The 24,103-nt window shown below is 41.4% G+C and overlaps 1 protein-coding gene across 4 annotated transcripts in view; it reads right to left on the bottom strand.

Annotated features, from left to right (window-relative positions):
* Nucleotides 1-24,103, bottom strand: part of CalpA (calpain A) — a 166,366-nt gene that overhangs the window by 19,659 nt on the left and 122,604 nt on the right. For all 4 annotated transcript variants that reach the window (XM_071594278.1, XM_071594277.1, XM_071594279.1 and 1 more), the window contains 9 exons: nucleotides 19,155-19,331; nucleotides 12,326-12,395; nucleotides 7,349-7,466; nucleotides 6,677-6,811; nucleotides 5,984-6,152; nucleotides 4,708-4,889; nucleotides 3,562-3,812; nucleotides 3,169-3,332; nucleotides 1,618-1,835 (listed from right to left, as the gene is read on the bottom strand). In XM_071594278.1, coding sequence (XP_071450379.1) covers nucleotides 1,618-1,835; nucleotides 3,169-3,332; nucleotides 3,562-3,812; nucleotides 4,708-4,889; nucleotides 5,984-6,152; nucleotides 6,677-6,811; nucleotides 7,349-7,466; nucleotides 12,326-12,395; nucleotides 19,155-19,331 — 1,484 coding nt within the window. The remainder of the gene's footprint in view (nucleotides 1-1,617; nucleotides 1,836-3,168; nucleotides 3,333-3,561; nucleotides 3,813-4,707; nucleotides 4,890-5,983; nucleotides 6,153-6,676; nucleotides 6,812-7,348; nucleotides 7,467-12,325; nucleotides 12,396-19,154; nucleotides 19,332-24,103) is intronic.

The following is a 24,103-nucleotide window of genomic DNA, read 5'->3' as shown; positions in this document are numbered from 1 at the left end:
GTGTGCACGGGAGCTTCAATTGTACTCTGTGAACCAATGTGAAGAGAAGTGCTTTGCAGCAAATGCCTCGGATGTCAAGCGGTTCAGGGCCCATGCCCATTGAGAATGGGCATGGATATTGGCAAGCCCTTCCAAAAATAAATCCAAGAGGAGGGAGTCGACTTGGGTGGATGAGTGCCAGATGAGAGGGTGACTAATGCCACCCACCTCCCTCCCAGAAAAAGAGCAATAAGAGGGAAAAAAATCTCATTTGACAAAAAAGAGAAAAACATACCAAAAAAACTAACTGCTTCAAGCAACTCAATATTTTGTGACATTAGCAAAATTATATCTTTTCCATCCTGCATAGAAAATCCTTCCAAGTCTTTGAGATTTTCACAGCCTGGTCAATGGAAAAAATAAATTAAATGATCATACTTATTGATGGGGTGCACTTCTGGACTTGTTAAAGTAAATTTTATGATGAAATTAGAACATGACTGATTTAGAGTCTTAAGTCAATGATTGTGTGGATCAATTATTGATGTTCTAGGAGTTTGGTCAAAGAAATCACTCAATGTCTATAAACATACATTTTTTTAAACACAGTCCTCATACGAGATCATGTTAATCTTGATAAAAGAACACACAAATTTCTAAATTTTCCAAGTATCATTTTCATCATTGAATAAAAATGTTGCATTACTATAGATCTGGGATGCAAGATTGACTTCATTGAATTTCATTTTCCGAGAAAACTTGACACAAAATTTGCGAAGGCCTCATCTTCAAAAGCCTTGCCTCGCCTTGGCAGATAAACTAAATAGATATTTTTCATTCTTTTAGTTATTAAATTAAAAGAAACAAATGCAAATTGGATCTTTGACAGGTAAATATTGACAACTATCGACTTCCACTATTTCCCAAAATATTGCAGATGTTACAGTTATTTTAATTACACTGACCACATTCCATAATCCTCAAACCCAAAAACATGAATGATAGTAATTATTTCTTACTGAGAGCACCAATTGCATTAGATAACGTTCAAATATTGATAATAAAGAGATGATATAGAGGTTTGTAAAGTGGTGATGCTTTTTATGCTTTTACTTCGTCAATAAATTTTTTAAAAACTGCAACTTCTACAACTATCTAATCACATGATGTGACATTATTATATCCAGAAATCATAATTAACGGAATTGGTGCGGGGGAACCGGAAACTGTTGAACTCAACTGTTCCATCATCTAATAATGCATTGTAACAAACAACTACAGGATGGCTGTCATTTGCATTGACTTCGAAAATAAATAAAGAAATGCCAAAGTTCAGAAAATCTTGCTGAAGGTCCTACTACAAGGACATGACTGCACCATTTCTGAAGCTGTGCACCATTTAGAAAGTAATTTCAAGTAAAATATGGTCGTGTGATGTGAAGGTTTGGTAATCCATGGCTATGCTGGCACTGCCTAGATAAAATTGGTAACATACCGACAAAAAACTTATGGCTAGAATTACACCTTAATTTCTCAATACAGCTGTTATGGCGGTGCGAATCTCAGCAGTGAGCTGCGCAATCATTGCCAAGTTTTCAAGGAATTTAAACATGCATAATTCAAAGAGAGGTAACTCACTCCATGTTGTTTTTATTCTCAGAGAACACTCTGAGAACAAATTCACCTTCCTCATTCGGGTCAAAGGTGGACGGGACAATGCAATATGAGCCAGGGGGCAGCTTGAAGCGTGCACTCACTTCACGCAAGTTGATGAAGGATGGAGACCGCGCCACTGATGCATTGTATTTAAAAAAGTCTAACCCAAGAGGTTTTGGAAGGTTTTCTGGATCCTCCAACTGCAATTAGAGGGGAGACAAAAGGGAGGATCTAAGTTTTTAGGTTAAGTATTCAAGGATCATGGTACATATCACTAACAAACATACTACTTGCTGGTGCTGTGAGAATGATAGAGTTGGTGATGAGGGTTGCAATTCAAATGGATATTAAACAACCCACTGAACTTAAGAATCCTGCTGTCAACATTGAGATAGAAAAAAAAAACTTGCTCAAAATCCCATAATTATGACAACGAGAAAATCATTATACTTATGACACATTTTGAAGTGATGGTTGTTTCATGGAATCTCAATGGTTAAAGAAGGGAGGAGCCAGAGTTTAAAAAAAAAAATCATTGCTTTAAAAGACATTTTGAAATTCATTCATTCTTAATTGAAATTTATAAATTAAATGATACGGTATATAGTAAATAAAATGGTGGTAAAAATCAGTGAAATTTGCACAGATTAATTTTTTTCACATTTTTTTATAATGAGTCTCATTTTTTATATTTCTTCCATTACACCTGCAAGAGAGGGAGTTTGAATATGCGAAAACATATTTACATACACAACTATTCGGAAATCTAAGAGGCCAACTTTATCAGTACTTAAACTTAAATTACAAACTTCAGCCTATTCTCTTTCAATTTGTAAGCTTATCTAGCCATCCTACTCTTGCATGGAATGATTAAATGCCTGTATCCTTGGCACGTGTTTCCACTGGTTCCTGAACTAAAGGCCCTTGAAGTGGATATTCTTGTCCCCAACCTCCTTCATCATCATTGAAGTATTACATCTTCTAATTGAGGTTGGTCTCTGAAGTTTTCAGCTTTTCCTTTCTGGGGTAAACTCCAATTTTTCTAATCCCAGATGGATGGAAGGCAACCACTTCCCTACCCCACTCTGCCAACGCCAACATTGAGAAATAAATACCAGAAGTAAAGGGCATTTGCTTCAGAATCTCACCTTCAATGTAATCCTTAAGTAGCCCCCAAGAGAGTTCATTTTAGACACTTTTTAGAAACTTTTATCTCATAACATGCTCATTGCAACAGGAATTAGATGAATAAATGGTTATTTCACCCCATTAACTCACAAAAATATCACATTTTTTATAGATGTAACGTATAAATGGTTAAGTCTTGTTCCAAATTTATTCTCAACTGGTCAACCAGAGACCCTGAAATTTTCATTTCACAGAGGCATTAAATGTTATTTTGACTACATTACTGCAGATATGCATGGTTTCGAAAAATTCCATGTTAACAATGTATATCTATTAGGACATATTTCAATTGAATGAAAAAAAACTCATTTCCCTTATCCATAAGAAATTACCCATTTATCTTACCTGGTAGATGGCATATCCAATTGTTAAGCACTCTGCACCCATTCTTCTCTGAGCACGTCTGTTCTTCTGCATAAGCGCCACAATTACAGTACATTTACTTTCGTCATCATCTTCATCTGGATCTTCAAGGGTAATGATGTACTGGGGATTGTGCCAAAAGGTTTCTACGTAAAATGAGATGAGATATTTAAATTAGATGCTTTTAAATTAAGGCAAGGTTTACAAAATACATCAAAATTTCGGACAAAAAACAACACAGCATTTAGCAGATATTTATGGTGAAATAAATCAAGACTTTAAAGGGATTCAAAACCCAGACCTCTCCTGGGGGTCAAAGACACTCATTTGCACTCGTATTAATTGCAAAAAGATCAACACTAAATAAGCAGTCACCAAGGTTGTTGCGACAGCCTCCCGCAGTGATCCCTCGCACCCACTCCCCCTCAAAGTGACTCATCTCCCACTTCTTCTTCCCAGAGTCATCCTCCTCGCCCTCCAACGAGTCCGGATTCAAGTTGCAGATTTCAAGCCGAGAGAACCTGGACAAGAAATCCCTGTATGACATCCAGAATTCCCCATCATGCTCAAATATTAACCCAATTTCTTCTTTCTCTGTTTCTGAGATGAATCGCCATTCTGGAGATCTATTAAAAATAATCAGAACTAAGAATTAACTTTTTCGTCAATTATTTTTTTGAAAAATTATTGAAGATACAAATGATTGCAAAACAATTATATGTTTGATAACATGCATGACACAATAATGTACCAACCGGAACAGTCACAAGAGTGGTTGCTTTGGCCTAACTTATATAATGCTGGTGAAATTACTCAATCAGATATTACTTTGCAAATTGTGCTGTCATTTTTGAAGATCCACACAATAATTAAATAGCAGAGCAAATCAAATTATGCACAATGTATATAAATATAATATAACAACATTAATATATTTTAATCTGGCACTAAGCAAAGGTTAAAGTAACTAGGTAAAATCTCTAATTAGCTAATCTACATTAACTTTTAGCTATCTCTTTTTCTTTGATTAATGAATTTATCTTTTTAAAAAGATCAAATGAACATGTGTAATTGCAATAGCACTCTTAAAATCAGTTCCATTATTGTTATGCACTACTTAATTAGTTTTATTTTTCATCAAATGCAAAGTTGTCCCTTTTGCTTAAATACTTTATCAGTGCCTGCTGATCAACATGGGCTATACACAAGTACATGAATCACTTTCCTTTGCCAAAACATTCATGAAAGCTGAAGCAGCTACAAATAATTACATCCCAATGGATGTGCTATATTTTTTCCATTATTGAAATCATTTTATATTTGAAACCAAGAGTCAAGCAGCAATGTGGAAGGACTTTAAGGCATTTCAAATATTTTTCAAAATTGCATCAGATGCAATTAGTAAAAACCAAGAAGACATTTCCAAGTTGAAATGAAAACATTGAGCAAATTGTATGTGCATCACTTATACAGCACACATGTGGCATTCAAACACAAAATCAAAGGCACCATCATGCTCACTTATCACTCCAGGCTCCATTCCATTCGGCCTCGTTCCCCCAAGGGTTCCTCATGCGGATGAGTGGTATTTTCCCCGTTTGGTTAGGGGTGGTGATATCCACGTAGCACACCCTTGTTATGCTGTAGGCATGCCCCCGGACCAGACCCTCCGAAGTTTGAGCCTCGACTACGTTTGGATCAGGCTGAAGGAACCAAAAAGTTATAAAATGAGATAAAAATAACCAAGAGGTGAGTCTACATAAAAAGGACCATCATGACTTGCATAATCCAATTGGTATAGATAATTGTTGACTATAACATAGAAACTGATTAATCCAGGAAAGATGAAAGGGTCATGAATCCATACATACAAGACATGCATCTTCTGGCACTGAATACACTTCTCCCCATAACATTTACTCAGTCTCCAATTTGCTAAAACTGATCTGATTTCATCTTAGTCATTAATGCCACTGATTTCATTTGATTCAGTTTTCAGGAAATTGGAGACATTTTATGTGATGGAATGAAGCGGATCATATATGGGTCCAAATTGGAAATACCTTGGCTGAGACATAAATATGGATGGACCCTATACAGGAATTCCCAAACATCCCCAATCAATGAATGGGACTTGGGCAGATCTCATCACCAAACCCTCAGGTTCTCCCAACTTGAATCCTTGAGGCACTTGCCATTGCCTCAAGGATTCCAATTCATTGCTCTCACTGATATATCATCAGTGGATCACAACTAAAATATCCGGTGTGGTTTGAACAAATAATTATTTTGCCTTGCTTTCAATTCAGGTGCAGCAATCTGTTACAGGGCCATGCTTACGCCTCTCACTGCCAATATGCTGGTTATTTTAACAGCCCTATGCGCGAGCTATTTGGCCTGTTTCATTAATTGGAAAACAAATGCACTTAATAAAACATGAGCATGGTGTGTCATAATACATGCAGAGCAATAAGAAAAAATAAACAAGGCAATTGGCCAAACGTGAAATTCATGCAAGAAAATCTATCTAGGGGCAACCACTCCTCATCCCATCAGAACTCTTCCATTGGTGACACAAAAAGGTGACACCAAAAGGAGAGGCACAAGGTCGGTGGGAAAGGTGATATATCATGCCCATTTCAACAGGAACAAAGGATTCCTGAGCCGAGAGTTGAGCCTCTAGATCTTCAGTCATCAGGTTTGACACTCTGAAGAAGCAGACTACCAAAAAAATATGAAATGTACAGAAATATATTTATAAACTATAACTCAAGTGAGAGGAAAAACAACATCTAACCTCCAGGGAGCATCCCATTAATGAAGACCTCTCATATGCTTTCAGCATGATCTTGAATAAGTTAGATGGAGCCTTGTCAAGTTCATACATTTCCGTGACTCCTCCTGTGAAGTCTTCCATTGCTTCACAAGTTGTTCCACCTTTAAGAGCCTCATAAGATCCATGGAGTCTGGTTAAATGCATAAAAGAAAGCATGCTTATGAGAATCTAAAAATTACCAGCCAATTCGATAATTCAGATAATAACCAATTGGGATTTATCCGTCTTATTTTTAACATATAGCCGAATCCAAACAACCTGGAAGTAGCAACTACTACACATCCAGAGCAGGAGAAAAATCTGAGGAAGGGGATGATAGTACAGAGGGCTGGAGTTGATCCATTCCTTCCTAATGCATTTGTAGCGGCTTAGTGGGCAGTGCAGCAGGAGTCAACATTCAGGGGTAATAAATGCAATGGGTGGACTGAAAGAGAAGTCTGTTTCGAAGAAGGTTTCTGTGCATCCACTTCAATTAACATGGGACTACATTAAGGTTACCAAATCTCTCATGATTTTAAGGATAAACCAAATATTTATATGCAAGTAATAGTAATTGCTAAATAAGGGTGTCACTTTCTTCCTCTGCCATATTTGCATGAGGTGAAATTGAAATAAAATGTACTTTGCTTGGACATAATGAAAAAAAGAACATACTTAGCATATGCCTTCTCAAGAAGTGCACTCCAGAATTCATTTTTCTCGTTGGAATGAAGAAATGCAAGCTGGCCGTGTATGGTTGGAAGTCGATCGTCAATTACAACATCTACCCAGCGTCCATATTGCCAGAACCTGGAAAATGATTTTAAATCTCAGCTTTACAAAGACACAGATTCATAATCTCTATTTTTTAAATAAAATACTCATAAAGATGAGATGAGATCAATGATGATGGAGCATCATTGATCTCACAGCTCCCCTCAACATTGTTTTGCAAATCCAACTTAGGGTGGGATTGTGTATTAATATGAACTTTTGTTTATTGAATATAAAAAGCCTTTTGCATGGAATTGACATTTGTTTTCAAGACGGATATTAAATTTCTGGGCTTAACAATTGTTTTTTCATTGACATATTTTGAATAATGGGCATTATATTCAACAAATGATGCATAAACATTCAAACAAGCATTGCCATATTTTTTGTGAGTATTCTCTACACATTCCCCACAAATTTTGTTGAGTTTAATATTTAAATAACAGTAATAGTTACAAAGATTATGAGATGGGTCCGTGCATGACTTAATCCAATGGTAGTTCAGGAGGTAACAGCATGTAAGGATTTAGAAAAACACAATATTTACAGTTCATAATAGCTAAAATAGCTGACCTGAAGTGGAAGATACCAGCATATTGGTCCACAAAGCTCTGATCTTCTGGAACAATTTGATGGAAGAGCCTCTTGTCAAGGGTTAGATTAGCAACGGCAGCAATTAACCAACAGTCACCTGAAAAGAAATTAAATTTGATAAATTATTACATTAAATACCAGAAATATTTATACACCAGTTCCAATCCTGCAAAACTAAATTGCAGGTGACTAATAGTCGTCATAATTCGAGAAAGATGAAAGGAAGTCACTACGCAATGGAATATAAAATGCAACATTAAGATTTACACCTATCCTAAGACTTTTGGTCAGACAAGTATGAAAAAAATCTTTCATACAAAAATATGCAATTACCTTTAAAAATATTTTACTCCTGTTTGTCAATTATATTTTCCAGCACTGATATTCATAGTTGCATTATTTGTTCAGTCAAAATGTTAAGATAGAGAATAATATCGTGATAATAAAAACTGGCACTTGGAATAAGGTAGAAATAGGAGCTCCATGCAATGCATTTGTTCATCATTAGATGGTGAGTTAACTCCATGATATACATCATCGAGTGTGAGTAGAAACATTAAATAAAAGAAAAAGAAGAAATAAGGGGCATTAAACAGATTTTGCACTCAGGAAAAATAATCACTACATTTTGTATCAAAGAACTCTCACATGGAATAAAAAGTGTGATCAGCATGGCCATGATAATAATATTTTTCAATTTTAGCACATCCACATTGGTAACTATTCCTTGTAACTTGTTGAACAGCTTATAATACAATTAAGTGAATGACTTCCAAGAATATGTTTCAAAAGTATTTCACATTCCTGGAATGTCTTTCATAGACATATGAAAGCCACCACAAGTTTTACCTTTATTTTTTCGACTAGCATGTTAGTGGTGTTAGGAGCCAGACGAAAGGTTGTCCACGTAACGTCTGTTCCTCGGTGAGGCAGCTGCAAAAGCATCTGACCCCAGTGATATTGTCACTTTATAAACACTATTGAGGAAGGCTATCAGAAAATACCTCAATTAATAATCCCAAGATTCTCATGATAAAGAGTATAGAGAATATAGCGGAACAGGCAAGGCTTCCACGGTCGTCATCTCACAAAACCCTTGCAAAAAATACCGACAGTAGCAGGACAGAATATGCCAGGGAAGAAGACTGGATTAGTTGGAATAGACACTTGGAATTTTCAGACAATGCTAAGGACAGATACCTTGGTACAATGGTAAGGACAGATACCGTTGTAAGAGAATGTAAAGTGAGAGATGCAAAGAGGATATATACAAAGATATTTTAGGTCTATGCAAGGTGAGATGGAAGGATAGCAGGGATTACTGGAGTGATATTAATATACACTGGCAGGGATGAGAGCCAACATGGGGCTGCTATAATACTGAATAAAAAGGTAAGAAGAAGCGTAATCAATATAGAGCGAGTGACGAAAAGAATATTACTAGTAGAGATATAAGCAGAACCGATGAACTTGGTCATTATTCAGTTATACATGCCACCAAGCAATCATGAGGAGGAAGGAGTGGATAGGATACACGATTAGTTAGAGGACATAATTAAATGTGTTCCTGAACATTTGATAGTGATTGGGGAAAAAATGCAACGATAGGCAAAGGAAGAGATGGTGATGAGGTGGGGGATCAAGGTTTTGGCACGAGGAATGACTGTGGGAAGAAAGCAGCTGAGTTTCCATGGAAAAAGCCTGGTGACTCAGAAAAGTGTCAGTTTACCTTATGGTGAGGCAAAGAGTTGGGAACAGCATGATCAATTAGCAGTTTCCTGGAAGCAAATGCAGACTGACCATGGTTTAGTTGTTATAAAATGTAGCATCCGATTAAAAAAGATAATGCGGAGGTGGCAGATAGGAAAATGGAAATTAGAAGCATTAACTGGAATGACAAGGAAAGAGTATCACTAAGCTGTAGGGAAAATCGCAAATGAAGGAAAGGAGCAAGCAAGAGGAGAAATATTGAGGAAAAATGTATATATATCAAAAAATGGACATTGGAAAGAAACTAGATGAACTGTTAATAGCAAAAGAACAAGGAAACTATGGACCATGGATGTTATGATTGGAAGGATGGATGAGAGAATCAAATGGAAGAATGTGAACTAAGAGTTAGGTAGAAGTAAGAACAAAGAGTTGAATAATAAATTGAGATGGATAAGAAATAAAAGCAACAGAAGCATGATGGAAGATGCAGTGCGAGGATATGGAAAGTTTGCAGAGTAATGGTGGAATTAGTGCACTATACAGCAAGGTTAAATCACTATCGGGAAGTAAGAAGGGAAGATCTATGCTAACAGTCAGATATAAATTGGATAAGATAAAAGTTGAAACAGAAAGGATCTAAGAGAGGTGGAAGGAATATATGGAAGAACTTTGGTCAACAAGATTAGACATAGAAAAGGAACATGATGTACAGGAAGATAGCTTAGGCCCAGGCATACTCGACGATGAGATAGAAAGGACATTAAAGGAGATGAAATCAAATAGGGCTGTGGGGGTGAACAACATTCCTGTGGAACTACTAAAAGGTCGAGGAAAATGTGGGAGTAAGAGTCTATATGGGTTGCTTCATAGTATCTATGAGGAAGGAATCTGGCTGAAAGTCTTTGTAAGATCAGTGTTAGTTCCTACTCCGAAAAAGGTAAAGGCCACGTCATGTGAGGACTACAGGACAATAAGTTGGATTTCCCATACAGCTAAAGCTGTTCTCAGGATTATCAAGAAAAGGATGGAGAGCAGGGCAAACGACTACTTAGGGGATGATCAGTTTGGGTTAAGGAGGGGAAGAGGTATGCATGATGCCATTGCAGTAATGAGATCACTTATCGAGAGGAATACAGAATACAATCAAGACGTATTTGCCTGTTTTATGGATTTTGAAAAAGCATTTGATAGAGCGAAATGGAAAAAACTAATGGGCGTATTGCAGGAAATTGGAATAGATCGCAGGGACAGGAGGCTAATCCGCAACCCGTACACGTTTCAGACTGCTCAGGTGCGATTAGGGAATGGGGAGTCTGGATGGGCAGTGGTAGGAAGAGGTATAACGCACGGTTGCTCATTATCACTGGTGCTATTCACCGTATGTGTGGAGAAAATAATTAAAGAGTTATGGGAAGAACTGGAGATAGATATGAAATTCAGAGGAGATTGTAACATCAGTTAGGTTTGCTGATGATTAAGCTTTAGTTTGTCAGTCAGCCAAGGGGCAGCGAGTATTTCTGAGGGCAAACACAAAGACCACATTTGAAGAAGAAGAAAGTGATTGTCAATCAGGACAATGCACATGCTCACACTTTGGCAGTCGCCATGGCTACAGATTTATTCATCAGACGAGGAGGTTATCATATACGTAAACGCCTCTTTTGGCGATAAATACATCTAAAACTATTTGGAAAGGTTAAAAATAGTTAAGAGCATCGCTGGAAAAAGTATATTGACTTATAAGGAGACTACGAGGGTGATCCCAGAAGTACCCGGCCTGAACAAGAGATGTTTGAAAAATATCACTATATTAGAAAGTATGTAATCTACAAGGCAATTTTTCAAGTTTGAAGATGCCACGTTGTTTTTTATTTGTTTGGCAACCATCAATAATGAACGTTTTCAGTGAATTTGTAAAAAAGAAGAAAATTGGTCGTCGTTTTGTGACACAAAACTTTAATTTGAAAGGCCTCAGGCCAACCAATATAAGAGCTGAAGTGGATTCTACTCTGGGCGAGTCTGCTTCTTTGTGTGAAACAATAAAATATTGGGTGGTAGAGTTTAAACGAGGCCGTAACAGCTGTCAAGACCAGCATGGCATTGGTCGACCAAATGAGGTGACGACTCCAGAAACGGTAAAGAAAATTCTCAATGAGATACTGGATGATCGTCGACAGAAAGCTAGCAGACATACGAGTAGGCATTTCAAAAAGTGCGGTACATCGCATATTAACTGAAATTTGGACATGAGAAAGCTTTGTGCAAGATGGGTGCCGCAATTGCTCACACTCAAGCAATGTGAAGAGTTTCAATTGAGTGTTTAGCAAAGTTTCACAGCAACGAAACGGAATTTTTGCACCGTTTAATAACCGTGGATGAAACGTGGGCTCATTACCACACGCCCGAGACAAATCAACAATCCAAAGAATGCATTCAAAAGGGAGAACCGGCTGCAAAGAAGGCGAAGACGGTTTCATCTGCAGGCAAGGTCATGGCGTCGGTTTTTTGGGATGCGCGTGGGATAATTTTCATTGACTATCTTGAAAAAGGAAAAACTATCAACGGCGAGTATTATGCGAAGTTATTGCAATGTTTGAGCGAAGAAATCAAGCAAAAGCAGCCACATTTGGCTAAGAAGAGCCCACAAATCCGTTATTGAAATGTCCAAAATTCATGAATTAAAGTTTGAATTGAAGTTTGCACCCCATTCTGCAGATTTAGCCCCCTCGGATTATTTTCTGCTTGCAAACTTGAAAAAATGGCTCGGTGGTTAAAGATTTTCCATCCGTGAAAAAGCGATGTAGCAAATAATGGCTATTTTGAGGAGCAAGACACTTATTATTATAAAAAGGGTGTCTAACTATTGAATATCGCTGCGAAAAGTGTACAGAGCTGAAAGGAGATTACTTTGAAAAAGAAATACTTTACTTCCAAAATTTTTGTGTTTTCGTTGTTGGGACGGGTATTTCTGGGATCACCCATGTATGTTGAAAAATATAAATAGATTTGAAGATAAAAATGTCTGTTCATTTGATATTTTGGAAACTCTTCAGACTAACCTCGTAGGGGCATGTGCAAGAAAATGTACGCGGGAGACTTACTAGTATTCTCTCTCCCTCAGTACCTCCTGGGAGTATTTGTACACAGTGTTGCCATTAATTACCATTTCACAAGGAACAGTGGTACATAAACTTTTCGGATAATTTTTGGGCCAAAAGTTCACTTCAACTAATGAGTTCTTACCTAATTCTCCCTGTTGTGCATCAAATCGGGAAAATCCCTCCACAAAAACCCGTGGATCATCACATATTTCCTGTAAAGAAAGTTCAAACATTTATGTTACAAGATGATAGGCAATCTTACTGAAAAAAATCATCAAAAGTACACATCAAATTTTGGTCAGAGATATAATTTTCAATGTTCCGACAAACCAAATAACACTTTCAACTCAGTTCAAATAACGAGGAGGTTATCAATTCATCTTGTCACATTTAAGTTGTAACATTTACTCAAAGGGTAGGACTGCATCGAAAGGTGGTCTCTGCATTTAGGCTTTTCACATGCAATGTTGTAAGGAAATAAGCAGAGAAAAGTGAATTGATGCAAATTTCCAAAATCATGTTAAAAGTTCTAAGTTAAAGTTTCCAAATCATTGTCACTGAGTTGTACAATATGCCATGGCGTTGGAGTAATGTACGTGTCTGTCAGTATTCCTGTTTCAAACAGCTTTTGTATTTCAATTGGTAATATCAATATCTCACACTAGGCCATTACTTAGCATTTATGTGCTTTTTAATCAACTAACTTACATACTACGAGGGTCATCCGGAAAGTAGTACCCGTTCGTGAAATAAAGACACAAAAGTAAATATTAACAAACATAAAAAATTTTATTTGAAAGAGGATACTTTAAACTACTTCTCAACATAATCTCCAAGCAAATTAAGGCATTTTTCATAACGTGTGACAAGTTTCTGTATTCCTGCTGCATAGTCCTTCGCCGCCAGCTCATTGAGATACGCGAGGGACCCATCTTGCACAAATTTTTGCATAATGCAGATGGTGTTTAACAATTTCATGAACAATTGTTCGAGAAACATTGGGAAAATGCTCACAGATGTCATCAATTGTGACGCGCCGATCGTTCCTCACGAATTCGTCAACTGAGCTCACCAGTTGGTCTGTAATGACAGACGGTCTCTCCGAACGCTCATCGTCGTGTGTGTTCCCCCTCCCCATGTTGAAGTTGCGACACCACCGCCGAACAGACGACTCGTCCATTACATTGTCTCCATACACCTCCTTTAATTGGCGATGAATATCACATGGGCGAACGTTTCTTGCATTGAGGAATTTAATCACTGCCCTCACTTCACAACTGGCGGCGTTCTCAATTTTTTTAAACATTGTAAACAATCACAGAAACAACACAGGCAATGCTAGCGTCACGCAACTTGGCTCAGAGAAGGCAGACAAGCCACTGAAGCTATCTGACCTCGTCCAGCGGCTACTCGCGTCGTCAGCACTTCATGCGGCACGAACGGGTACTACTTTCCGGATGACCCTCGTATATCTCATCAATACCTTGCATTACTCTACTACAATATCTGTAATCCATTCTTCATGCACTTTCAATATTCGTATCCTCTGGATGAAGTCCTTCCGTTTTATACTCGTTGCAAACAATTAGTCTCGAAGTCTCTTTCTCAAATAATTGTATTTTTTCACGAAACTGTAGATAATTACAATGTTTCAAGAATATTACTTTCTACCGCTACTTCTTACTATAAAATAGACATCAACAACTTTTGACTCGGGTGCTCATGGGTGCCGTTGGGATACGTTTTCATATTTTCAGCAAACCACCACCACCACCATGGATGTAGTCTGTCAATTTACACTGGCGCGACACAGCCAAAGACAAAATATATCATTACCCCAATTCCTAAACGGATGTTTACACCAGATGGCCAAGGACAACCGACTGCCGCGATAGGGGCGTCAGCTCTCTTTGAGTCCACTGCTGAGAAGGCGACCAACAACGAAAGATGTTCAAAATATAGCTCATTTATAATGCACATTCAAAGTACAAATGCACATTCCATCCCAAAGGTGCAAATTGCATACTTGAGCAAGCGATAACAGATTGGAGGGCACCTTCTTCTCTCTTCCGGGGGGCTTCTTACGGCTTGATCAAAGGCAACCTCGCCGTCTTCGCTTAGCATGTCAGCCAGGAGGGAAGTAAGTCTTCCACACTACTGTGTCAGGGTTTATTAGAAGTAACTCTGATTAAAAATCATTTTGAATGCGAGCATTGACCATTGGATATGTTCCAATTGAAACAAATTGCCTGTAGGTGGGCATTGCGGTTAGTACGCCAATTATGCATTTCATTCGAATTTCCGACCGCATGATCACAATCTAATTAAAACCCCATTTGAAGTGTTGCTTGTGGGTGAATTTCCATGGGTCCCTTGTCCTTGGTGCGGTGGGAGGAGCTGGTGTGCGTCTCCTCGAATTCTGTGAGCGAACCATTCGAGCAGACGAGAAATTGGCGGGCGACCGATGGCCGAGGTTTCTGATCAGGGTGTGAAATCCAGAAATGCATGCAGTCTTTTGTCTGGAGATAGGAGTGCACAAAAATGAATCATTGACGCACTCAGCAGCGAAGAAAGCGGACGTTTTTAGAAAAGAAAGGTAGAAAGGGCCAAACCCGTGGTGCGCGTGATTGGTTCAAATGCCACCACAAGGACTCTCCATTCCCGTTAATGTCGCGTCCCACGAGAGCGATTCACAAAGCACTGCCGGCACGATAATATGCCCAAAACCGTTTGGTGAGGTGCAGTGACTCAAGAATTGCAAATTGGAGTGGGCAAGAGTGTTGCTAATGACTAATGTTCACACGTTTTGCCATATTCCTTTTTCTTCACTGCCTCATGCCACCGGAGCTCATTGCATTCGGCGTTACATGCTCAACAAAGTGTCGACAACGGCGGAAGAAATATTATTATATTGACTGGTATTTCACCGAAGTGTGACGTTTCATGTAACATATGCCATGTTTTTACAGAGATTATTCTCATTACATTTTGTTTTTAGCGCACGTCACATTTTAATGTTATTCATGGACGTAATGGCAAATGAAAAGTTCAAGTTACGCGTAACTAAATTAGAATTTTCTGAAAATACTGTGTTTTTAATTTATTTCAACATATTTGTCGTTCTCGGGTAAGCTTCTCCGGGCAACTGCAGCTCCACCCAAGCTATTTGATTTTTCGGCTACCAGATCTTCCATGGAAACCATAACCGGCAGAGAGAAATGCACTGCCCCCTACCCTGATGCGTGAATTTCACGCACGCCGTATAGGGCTTAGAATACTGGGTGAACTCGACCATCGCCTACCAAACCAACCTTCGGGTTGACTACTCGCTGGGTTTAAACCTGTCGTTGACCCGGAAGGATATCATCGGTTATGTTCGGCGTTCCTCCCTCCCTTCATAGTTCGCGAGGAAAGCGAAATGTGAATTAAATTAATTCTTTGAAGTCAGTGGTCAGGGAGTGTAAATAATTCCAGGCACTCCACGAGCGACGCAATGCTAATTGAATACCCACCATGATGATAGCGGCCACATTGGAATTCGAGACCGCAGCGCCTCAGGCGATCCGAACATTGCCATTCGAGAAACGTACACGAGAGGAATTTGGGGGTGTGAGTTATTTCGTAACTCGTAGGTCGCCCTATTCTTCTAACGGCACTCGAAAATGGCATCGGTGGTACTAGTCGTAGTGTATGATGAGGGGAGGCCACGGACAGCAGAGGTCATTGGAGCCAGACAGGATATCTGGTAGGAGCAGGATATTCAGGGATTGGATGTAGGAGAGGAGGGAAACCCGGCGTCGGCGTTCGTCTAACTATTGACGAAAGGCTGCATAGCACCCCATCTAGGGATCGAGATGTCATTGGAAAATCCAGCCGACCCCGGGAATGGAACCCAGGGCCGCGGTGTGGGAAGCCTCCGCACCATCCCAAAGCCCTTAATTCAATGTTCCTCAACCACAAAATTTGAATAATTACTCATTGATTCCAATCCTTACCCATTCACTATTTTCATCCTTTTGTGCATGACTGTGTGATGCAATGATGTTTCTTCTGATGAATTGAACAAAAAAGGTTTTACTTATTTTAATCCTTTAGGTACGTATCATTTCGTTCATGGGTTTCATTATCTTTTTATAGCCAATATTAGGTTCCTACGCATAATTTTTTATATTGAATATTGTATGTATCTTATTTATGCCTGAGATTTGGAACCTTCAATCAGTGGTGACCTCAACATTTTAATTTTGAATTTATTTAATTCTATGAAACAAATAAAGCCTATTGGGCTGCTATTAAAAAATCACTCGTCAGTAAGCCCGAATTAGAATGATCCTTTAAGTGATGACGAACATATTTCCCTTCCTGCAATGCTAAGCTTCATAATACCACTACACTGTTAATGAATGCAACGATATCTAGCCATGGGTATTGAGTATCAGTTGTGATGTCAAGAAATTTGTGATTGTGAAAGTGATTTCATCGCTGGTTCCAGTGATAAGCGACCTGAGAATCACTAGTCTGCTGAGAGAATAGGGTGCTGCTAATATTTTCCAATCACAATTTTCACCATATGCCAGGCTACTGTTTATTTGGGATAAGTTGAGACCTGTGTTTTACGGCCAACAATAGTTCTCTGCAAGTTCTCTTCAATGCTAACATGTTAGCCAGCCTCTGTCTCAGGAGTATTTCAACACTTATCAAGGTTCTTGTTTTGCACTCGTGATAAAGTGATTATTTCTTACGACACCCATTTATTCCTGAATCATTGCTAAATAGCATTCTTGTTCTAATAATGGGTAAGCACTGTTGAATTAAAATATACAATGTTGGAATTACCTACCTGAGATCTGGAAGGAATGGAAATCAGATCTATATCTGATTTCCATTTCAAAGGGGTAAGTTTGATTTAAAGTGTTTGCTTATAGCTTCCATGCTCCTCTTATCCAGCGCGTTTGTCTTCCGCTAATTAGGCCTGGCGCAACGACAATGGCGGTGATTAAGACGGAAGGAAGCATCCTCATTGCCGAAGCTAATGCTTGCCACGAGAGACGGACATGAGAATGCTTTTTGGACGGGAAATGTTTATTAAGATGGAATATGAAGAAAATTAACTTCACGTGTGACAAATATACTACTGGAGTATCATAATGCTTTACTTTAAAGTCATACGGAAGAATAGCATCACATTTAACATTATCGCCAATGCTTTTCAAGGTACACGGTAGGTTTACGGATAATCAAGCTTTAGTTTCGAGGAACCTTTTTTAAGATCCTTGCCCTACGTTCCTGTCGTCAATCCCCTCCTCCTTGTGAAAACCTCTTGGGCAAACGCAATTCTTCTCCCTGCTACTTCCACCATTTTGGCCAAAATACTTCCGAAATAGTCTATTCCACTTGCTCAAGTTATTGCCCTCCTAATTTCACGTTTGACTCAGCCTTTCTCTTTCTAAAAACAGCATAACCTTTGCTTTATTTAAATTTATTATTATTCAATATCTATGCATAGGTAGATTAAGTAATCATAATAATTACGATATATTGTGTTTGTAATACTGGAAGAGTCTTTTCCCCAGACGCGTTTGTTTCGTAGAACTACGACGCGGGTATTACTCTAGTTAAAAGTAGACATATCTTCACTTATACATTACCCTCATTCCATAAAAATGCAATCACGAACGTTAGTTCACATCATCGCAAAATTTTCAATTCATTTTCCTCTACCATTATTGTAACTCCCACGGCAAAATATCTGAAATCTAAGGAAGTAAGACTAGGCCAAGTACACGCACGGAGTTAATATTTTTATGGACAATTCGGTGGATTTTATTATGCATAGTTTAAGTTTGTACCCCTTAAATTTAATTTTTCGTATTTCGAGGAAGAGTCATGATATAAGGTTCAAAATTAAAAATTATTCGGAACAATAAAACTGACGATTCTTTCATTTGCTAAAACCCAAAGTTTATACCAATCATATGTTATGATTCATCATTATGCGTTAATTTAGGTTTCCATTGAAATAAGTCGCTATTCATGGGTGTTGTGTTTAAAAACCTTTGAAACGGGTGCCCCCGAGATGAAACCAAATCGGATAGAGCAAAACGTTGACGACTGCATGGCAACCATGCGGCCCTCTCATACATTCGAGAGGCCCATTCATCTTTGGATGAGAACTCGAGCCTTCCCGCGCAATAGGGTGCAGGTGTAAGAAAGAGAGCCTTTGCCTCGTCGAAGAGGCCGATTTGACCGATTAATGTCTTTGTCCCCACCATTAGCGTAATTAAATCCGACCCTCAGCCAACTGCGCATCGCCATTAGGCCGCCACGCTCAGCTCTCCCTGCCCCACCCACCCAGCCATCACGCACGTGACGTCACACGCAGATCGGGGTCATTTCGGTCACGGGAGCGACACCTCTCGTGTATTAGAAGCAATACCCGGTACTTAGGGGAGTGAGCCTTCCATGGTTCCACCTTTTAAAATGAGGGAAATCAATAATTTCGGCAGATGACATCGGTGGATATTTCAACTAAACATAAGAAAAGTATGATCCTCAGTTTATTATGACCTCGGCGATAACCAAGGGTCACATTTCGGGGAAAATCAAAAGTTTTCATTCTACAAATTTCAAGTTTTTCCCTGTTTTTTTTTGGCAAATTGGTTCACCTGTTAAGAAAGACCAACATCAAATGTTAATTAATCGCCACTCTTCCTCCAAGCTCTCTCCGTCGAGGGACATTGAACGAGTCGAAGTGTTTTGCACATCATTTGTGAACATGCGTCGAAATAAGCTATCTGAAAATTTCTCATGCTGTCGATCCTTAAATAAAAGTATTGCAGAGGGATTAAATAGGTTACGATGATCGAGTTATTTCGCCGGAACAATGGCAGTCGTGAGCAGAACCGAGGCGCCGCCACGGGGGTGAATGTGGGTGGGTTGGTGGGGAAGAGAGGGTGGGGGGAAATACTCACGAAGGGCCTCTTCCAAACGAAGGGCTTCGAGGGCGTCTGGCTGAAGAAGAGGGACGAGTCTTCGGCGGGGAACTCGGGGTCCTCGAACAGGTATCCGCCGGCGAGACACTCTTGGCGCAGCTGCTCGAAGTCCTGCACCGCACCCCGCGGCCGCAGCCCAGAGCCGCGCTCGCCGAGCTGTGGGAGGGAGACAAGATTTCATTAGTGGTGCATACTAGGGCCAAGCACACTTGATTCCAAGGCATACACATGCAGATCCAAAGGAACAGTAAGTTCGTGGAGTGCATCGGAAACATCGATTCACTGGAAATCTGAGGAAAACCAAGCGGTTGAATAAAACTAAGATATTACTTTATGAGTAGCTTTGAATTGGATTTCTCAGCGCACATACAACGCAACTCCTGTGTAAATCGAACGCTACTTCCAAAACACGCGTCCGTTTTTTTAAGAGAGCGTTGCCCTCGACACAATACTCCGCGACTCTTCGCGCGTTTCAAGACGATTCGATTCAATCGACCAAAGATGCAAAACCTGTCCCATCTTTGCTCCTTCCATTCACAGAGCGCCGCTTCTCTCCAATCTCACTCCATTTATGCCCATCAGGTGACACAATTTGCTAACTGCAACACTTCCTTCAAAGGTGCCCCTCAAATTTATCCTTAAACACCTTTCACTAATTCCGAACAAACAATGGGGATCGAGATGGTGCGGGGGCTACCGCAATGACTTCCCACCCAGAAGACCCGGGTTCAAATCCCGGCGGTGTAGACTATTTTTCAGAGGTATCTCGATCCCTACTTGAGTTGTTTGTAGAGGGCAGTTTGAGTGAGTACGCCGTCCGTCGGATGGGACGTTAAGCCGCGGACCCCTTGGCGCCTTTCGTAAAGAGTAGGCTAATGCCGACGCCGGGTTTCTCTCCACCCTGCATCCTTTCCTGTCCATCCCCTATGGTGCAAATGACCTCAGCTGTCGGTCGCCTCCCCTAAATACTACTTAACATGCCTCCCTCCTTAATGCTTTCTTTAATTACTGAATTAATTATAGCCTCCCTCTGCCCCCACGCCGCTCACAATCACCGTTAAAGCTCAAAACCCTCGAGGCGGCGTGCCTTTGGCTCCCCGGAGCACGCTAATAGCGGGGATTAAACTTTGCCCACTACGGGGTACTCAACCACTTCCCCCTCAACCCCCTCTCCTGTCCAACCTCCCTCCCATGCCCTTCCCGCACACCTTCCCACCCTCCCCTCCCTCCCATCGCCTGCGCTGTCTTTCTCCTGCTGACAAAGCTGGTTGTCCCACAGAAATATTAAAATAACGAAACCTTAAGTGCCCTTGTTTAGTGGTTAACGCCATCGCCGCAACTGCTCCCGTGAGATGAAACCAGCGACTTTCTTATAAACTCCATATTTTGACGCGACAAAAACGCAACGTACAGCCCGCCCTCCATTGCTAACCCACGGAACACACTCCTTTGGCACAGGTTAGAACGGTAAAATTGAATTCCTTCTTTCTTATGCCTTCCTTCTTTTCACGTCAACGGCAATTCGCACGTCACCACAGCGAAGAGAATTATTACGAAACAAAGAGTTTTTAACGCCCCCTCAAAGGCTCGCTCTAACGCACGCCACTGCAACCACTGACACCGTCTGCCACACACCCTAGCGGTGGCTGGCAGGGTATATGAATAAATAAATAAATGAAACACTGACGGCCGATGATTAACCCAACCAGCACCGCGCTCTTCTTCGGCCTCCGAGGGCCATCATGTCCGCGTATAAGGAGAACGATCCAACCAGCCAACCGACAGGCAACAAAGAAATGAATATTGGAGGATGGATAGGAAAACCAAAGTAATTTGCCGGAAAAGAACTTGCTCACTGGACGGCCTGAGGTAACCCGGCGAGATACTTGCATTACTGGAGTGGGCAGCAGCTATGAATGCTGGTCAAGGTAGGTTTTCGGGACACTTGGGCACATCCATACATTCGAAAGCATCGCCTGACACATTAAATGCCCCGCGAAGGCATGCAGAACACATTCCCCCTCCCAGACCATTCCAGTGCAGACCATTCCCCCTCCGCCTCACTCAGTAACCACCCTCTGCGAATCAAAGACACTCGCATACCAGTGGAAGAGGACGGACGATGACAAAAAATGCTGCGGAACGAGATTACTTTCATTTCAGATGACTCGCGACAACTCTGGCGAACGGTTGGCTCCGACTACTCACGGAAGGTTTCTTGGACCAGCTGGTCTTCAGGTCGCAGTAATTCTGATTGGCGTCATCGGAAGGTGTCCTCTTCACTTTGGGGGAGGGATAGGCTCTTATCGCGCAACCGGGAGACTTCCAGGGCACTGTCGTCGCCTTCGCCTGAGGCCCGAAGGACGGTGCCTTCCAAGGCCTGGCCGTCGTGTCTGGCGAACGGGACGCGACATTCGAAGTCCACGAGGCGGCGGTCAGAGGCGCGAAAGACGGTTTCTTCCACACCGTGGTTATGGTTTTGCGTGTATAAGACGCGGGTTTACGCGATTCCACCATTTGAGGCGGCGTGTTTCTCCAAAGTGCCGAGGTCACCGTATGGCACGAGCGAGTGGGGTCCTGGCCTAGCAGGGGCGTCCTCTGGGTCACGATGAGGTTCGCGTTCGAGGACACGTGGGCCGGCTCGTCTACCGGATTCGCAATGTGCCTCTCCGTCGACTCGACCCGAACGGTCCCCCGCTGGAGCGCTAACCTCTCGCCCGTGGGGCGACACAGCATGGGCAAGGGCCGGCCTCCAGGGAGCTCGTTCCAGTTGGAGGGAGGCCAGGCGCGGGCGTAATAGCTTTGTGACTTGACCTTCGCGGGATCCACATCGTTAGAAAGCATGGCGGCCCTCCTCTCTTAAAAGTCCGGTTCAGCAGAATTGAGTGTCGTCCGACCACAACTGAGCAACTTATCTTTCGTGCGCCCTGTCAGAAAGTACCGAAAATCGTTCGCAATACTTGAGTTTGTCCATCGACTGGCCTTAATCCAAGTCAAGTCAGACACAAATAAAACGCAGTGGTGGAAAATAACGACTCAGTTCGTTCATTAAAAAGCAGTCGACTGGTGGTGATCCCGGTTTAAATTCTAGTCCAGGCGAATGCTAGCTCTGCCAAAAAGCTAGACCCAACGCTCGATATATTGGTTCAAACATGAGCGTGAAAAGAAATGAAATCGTTCACTACGATTTCCAAGACAGAAATCAGAGGCGTTGTATTGCTTCTGCATTGTCTAAGGCCAACGCTTAATCGGTGGGCCTGGCGCGGAGCTAGCGGATGCCGGTAAAGCAAAGGTCCCCTCCGGCTGCGGGTCGTCGCGGCTCGTTGACCACTGTGAACTGATTTCGAACTGATCTGAGAGTAATCCAGAAGTCCCAGGCTACGTCTAGGTCTCCATGTTTGGAACACCTTTACGTTATAAAACACACATACACAGTATATGTAGATATATTACGGTCGTGGCCTACTAATCCTGTTAAACGACAGGTAAATATCCAAAGACATGAAACAATTCGAGGAGCATTTGGGGCGTCGCCAAGGTGGAATTGTCAAAGAAATTGGAGCTGCAGTTTAGTAGATTCTGCAGTGCGAGGACACACTTAAGGAACGTTAACAATACGTCCAACAATACTTCCTTCGATTGAACACGGCACTTGTAAGAAGCCTGCCGGCGCGCAAATAATCAAGGACTATTGAGGGACAGTAAGTCACCGGGTGACACGCGCCTAAAATTTCATAAGGTTGAGTAAAACAAATAATGGCCTTAAAAATCTCATTGACCCAGAGGCTATAATCAGTGGCGTAGTCGTGTCCCGGCCGATCACAACCCATTAGTCATGGGAATAATTTTAGCCTAATCTCGTTGTGAACTGAGATTGAGTAGTTATAAATGACGCATATGGGATAGAGCTGGGTGAGACCGCCGTATGACGTATTCAATGACAAATCACTCGGAAAAACAATGAAGTAGATGCGGCAAATCGATACCGATGCGGCCCTACATGCGGGATTGAGAGGCTGCTACCAAGGTAACGGTAATCTAACAAGAACGGGAAGAATTGGCAGAGACAAAAATGGCCGCTAGCCAGCAGGAAATTTCCAAAACGATTGGAGCACCGGGCGATATCTTTCTTCCGATGAGACGGCAATCGTTGTCGATACTAAGGAAGCCGGAACAGGCACGCACAAACACATCAGGAGGTGGCGTCGTGCGGGGTGGCAGACGCAGGTCAACCCGGATCGACTCCCCTCGGAACAGTCGCCTCGACGTCTGCTCTGCTGCGGTGGGTGCGACCAGAGGGACAGGAAGCTGACGTTTGGGGGGAAGAGGAGTGGGGCCAGAGATAAACGCGGCGGCGGTCGCAACCCGGCGATAAGGCGAGGGGGAAGACATTCGCAGCAAGGCACTCGTGCGATGACAATTCGCACATCGGTGGGAGCGGGCAAGAAACCCTCTCTCTCATTTGAAGGGGGAAAAACCCAAAGTCAGGCATAAAACAGGTCTCTATGCAGGAATAGCGTCCAACCTTAATCAGGCCGGGGTGGCCAGCGATAGCAATCATCGCCGACGGCCGTAGTGAACCTCTGTGATTAGTTTGGGGTGAGAATAAACCTGAGGAATATAAAGGTTCTCAAGAAATACGAAGAGATAGTTAAACTCTCATTATTCATGTGTCGAGTGAGACCACTTCCCTAATGAGCGTCGTCCTAATGATAGCAGGTCGAGCGGTTCGCCTGACTGGAAAGTGTTTCAGACAAAGATATGCATCTCAGAGAGAACATCATAAGAACACCCTTGTTGGGCGAAGAAACGTTTGCAAAAGGAGGAAACTGAAGACACGTGCATTTTAGTAAATATGTAAAGAAGAGACTGGTTGAAACTGTGGCATATTTGGCCACGATTCGGAAACCGAAGTGGCTCGCCGAGGC

This window comes from Hetaerina americana, unplaced genomic scaffold (genome assembly GCF_022747635.1).
Source record: "Hetaerina americana unplaced genomic scaffold, ioHetAmer1.1.p SCAF_6, whole genome shotgun sequence".
Taxonomy (NCBI): Eukaryota; Metazoa; Arthropoda; class Insecta; order Odonata; family Calopterygidae; genus Hetaerina; species Hetaerina americana.
This window is presented reverse-complemented; position numbering and strand designations above follow the sequence as displayed.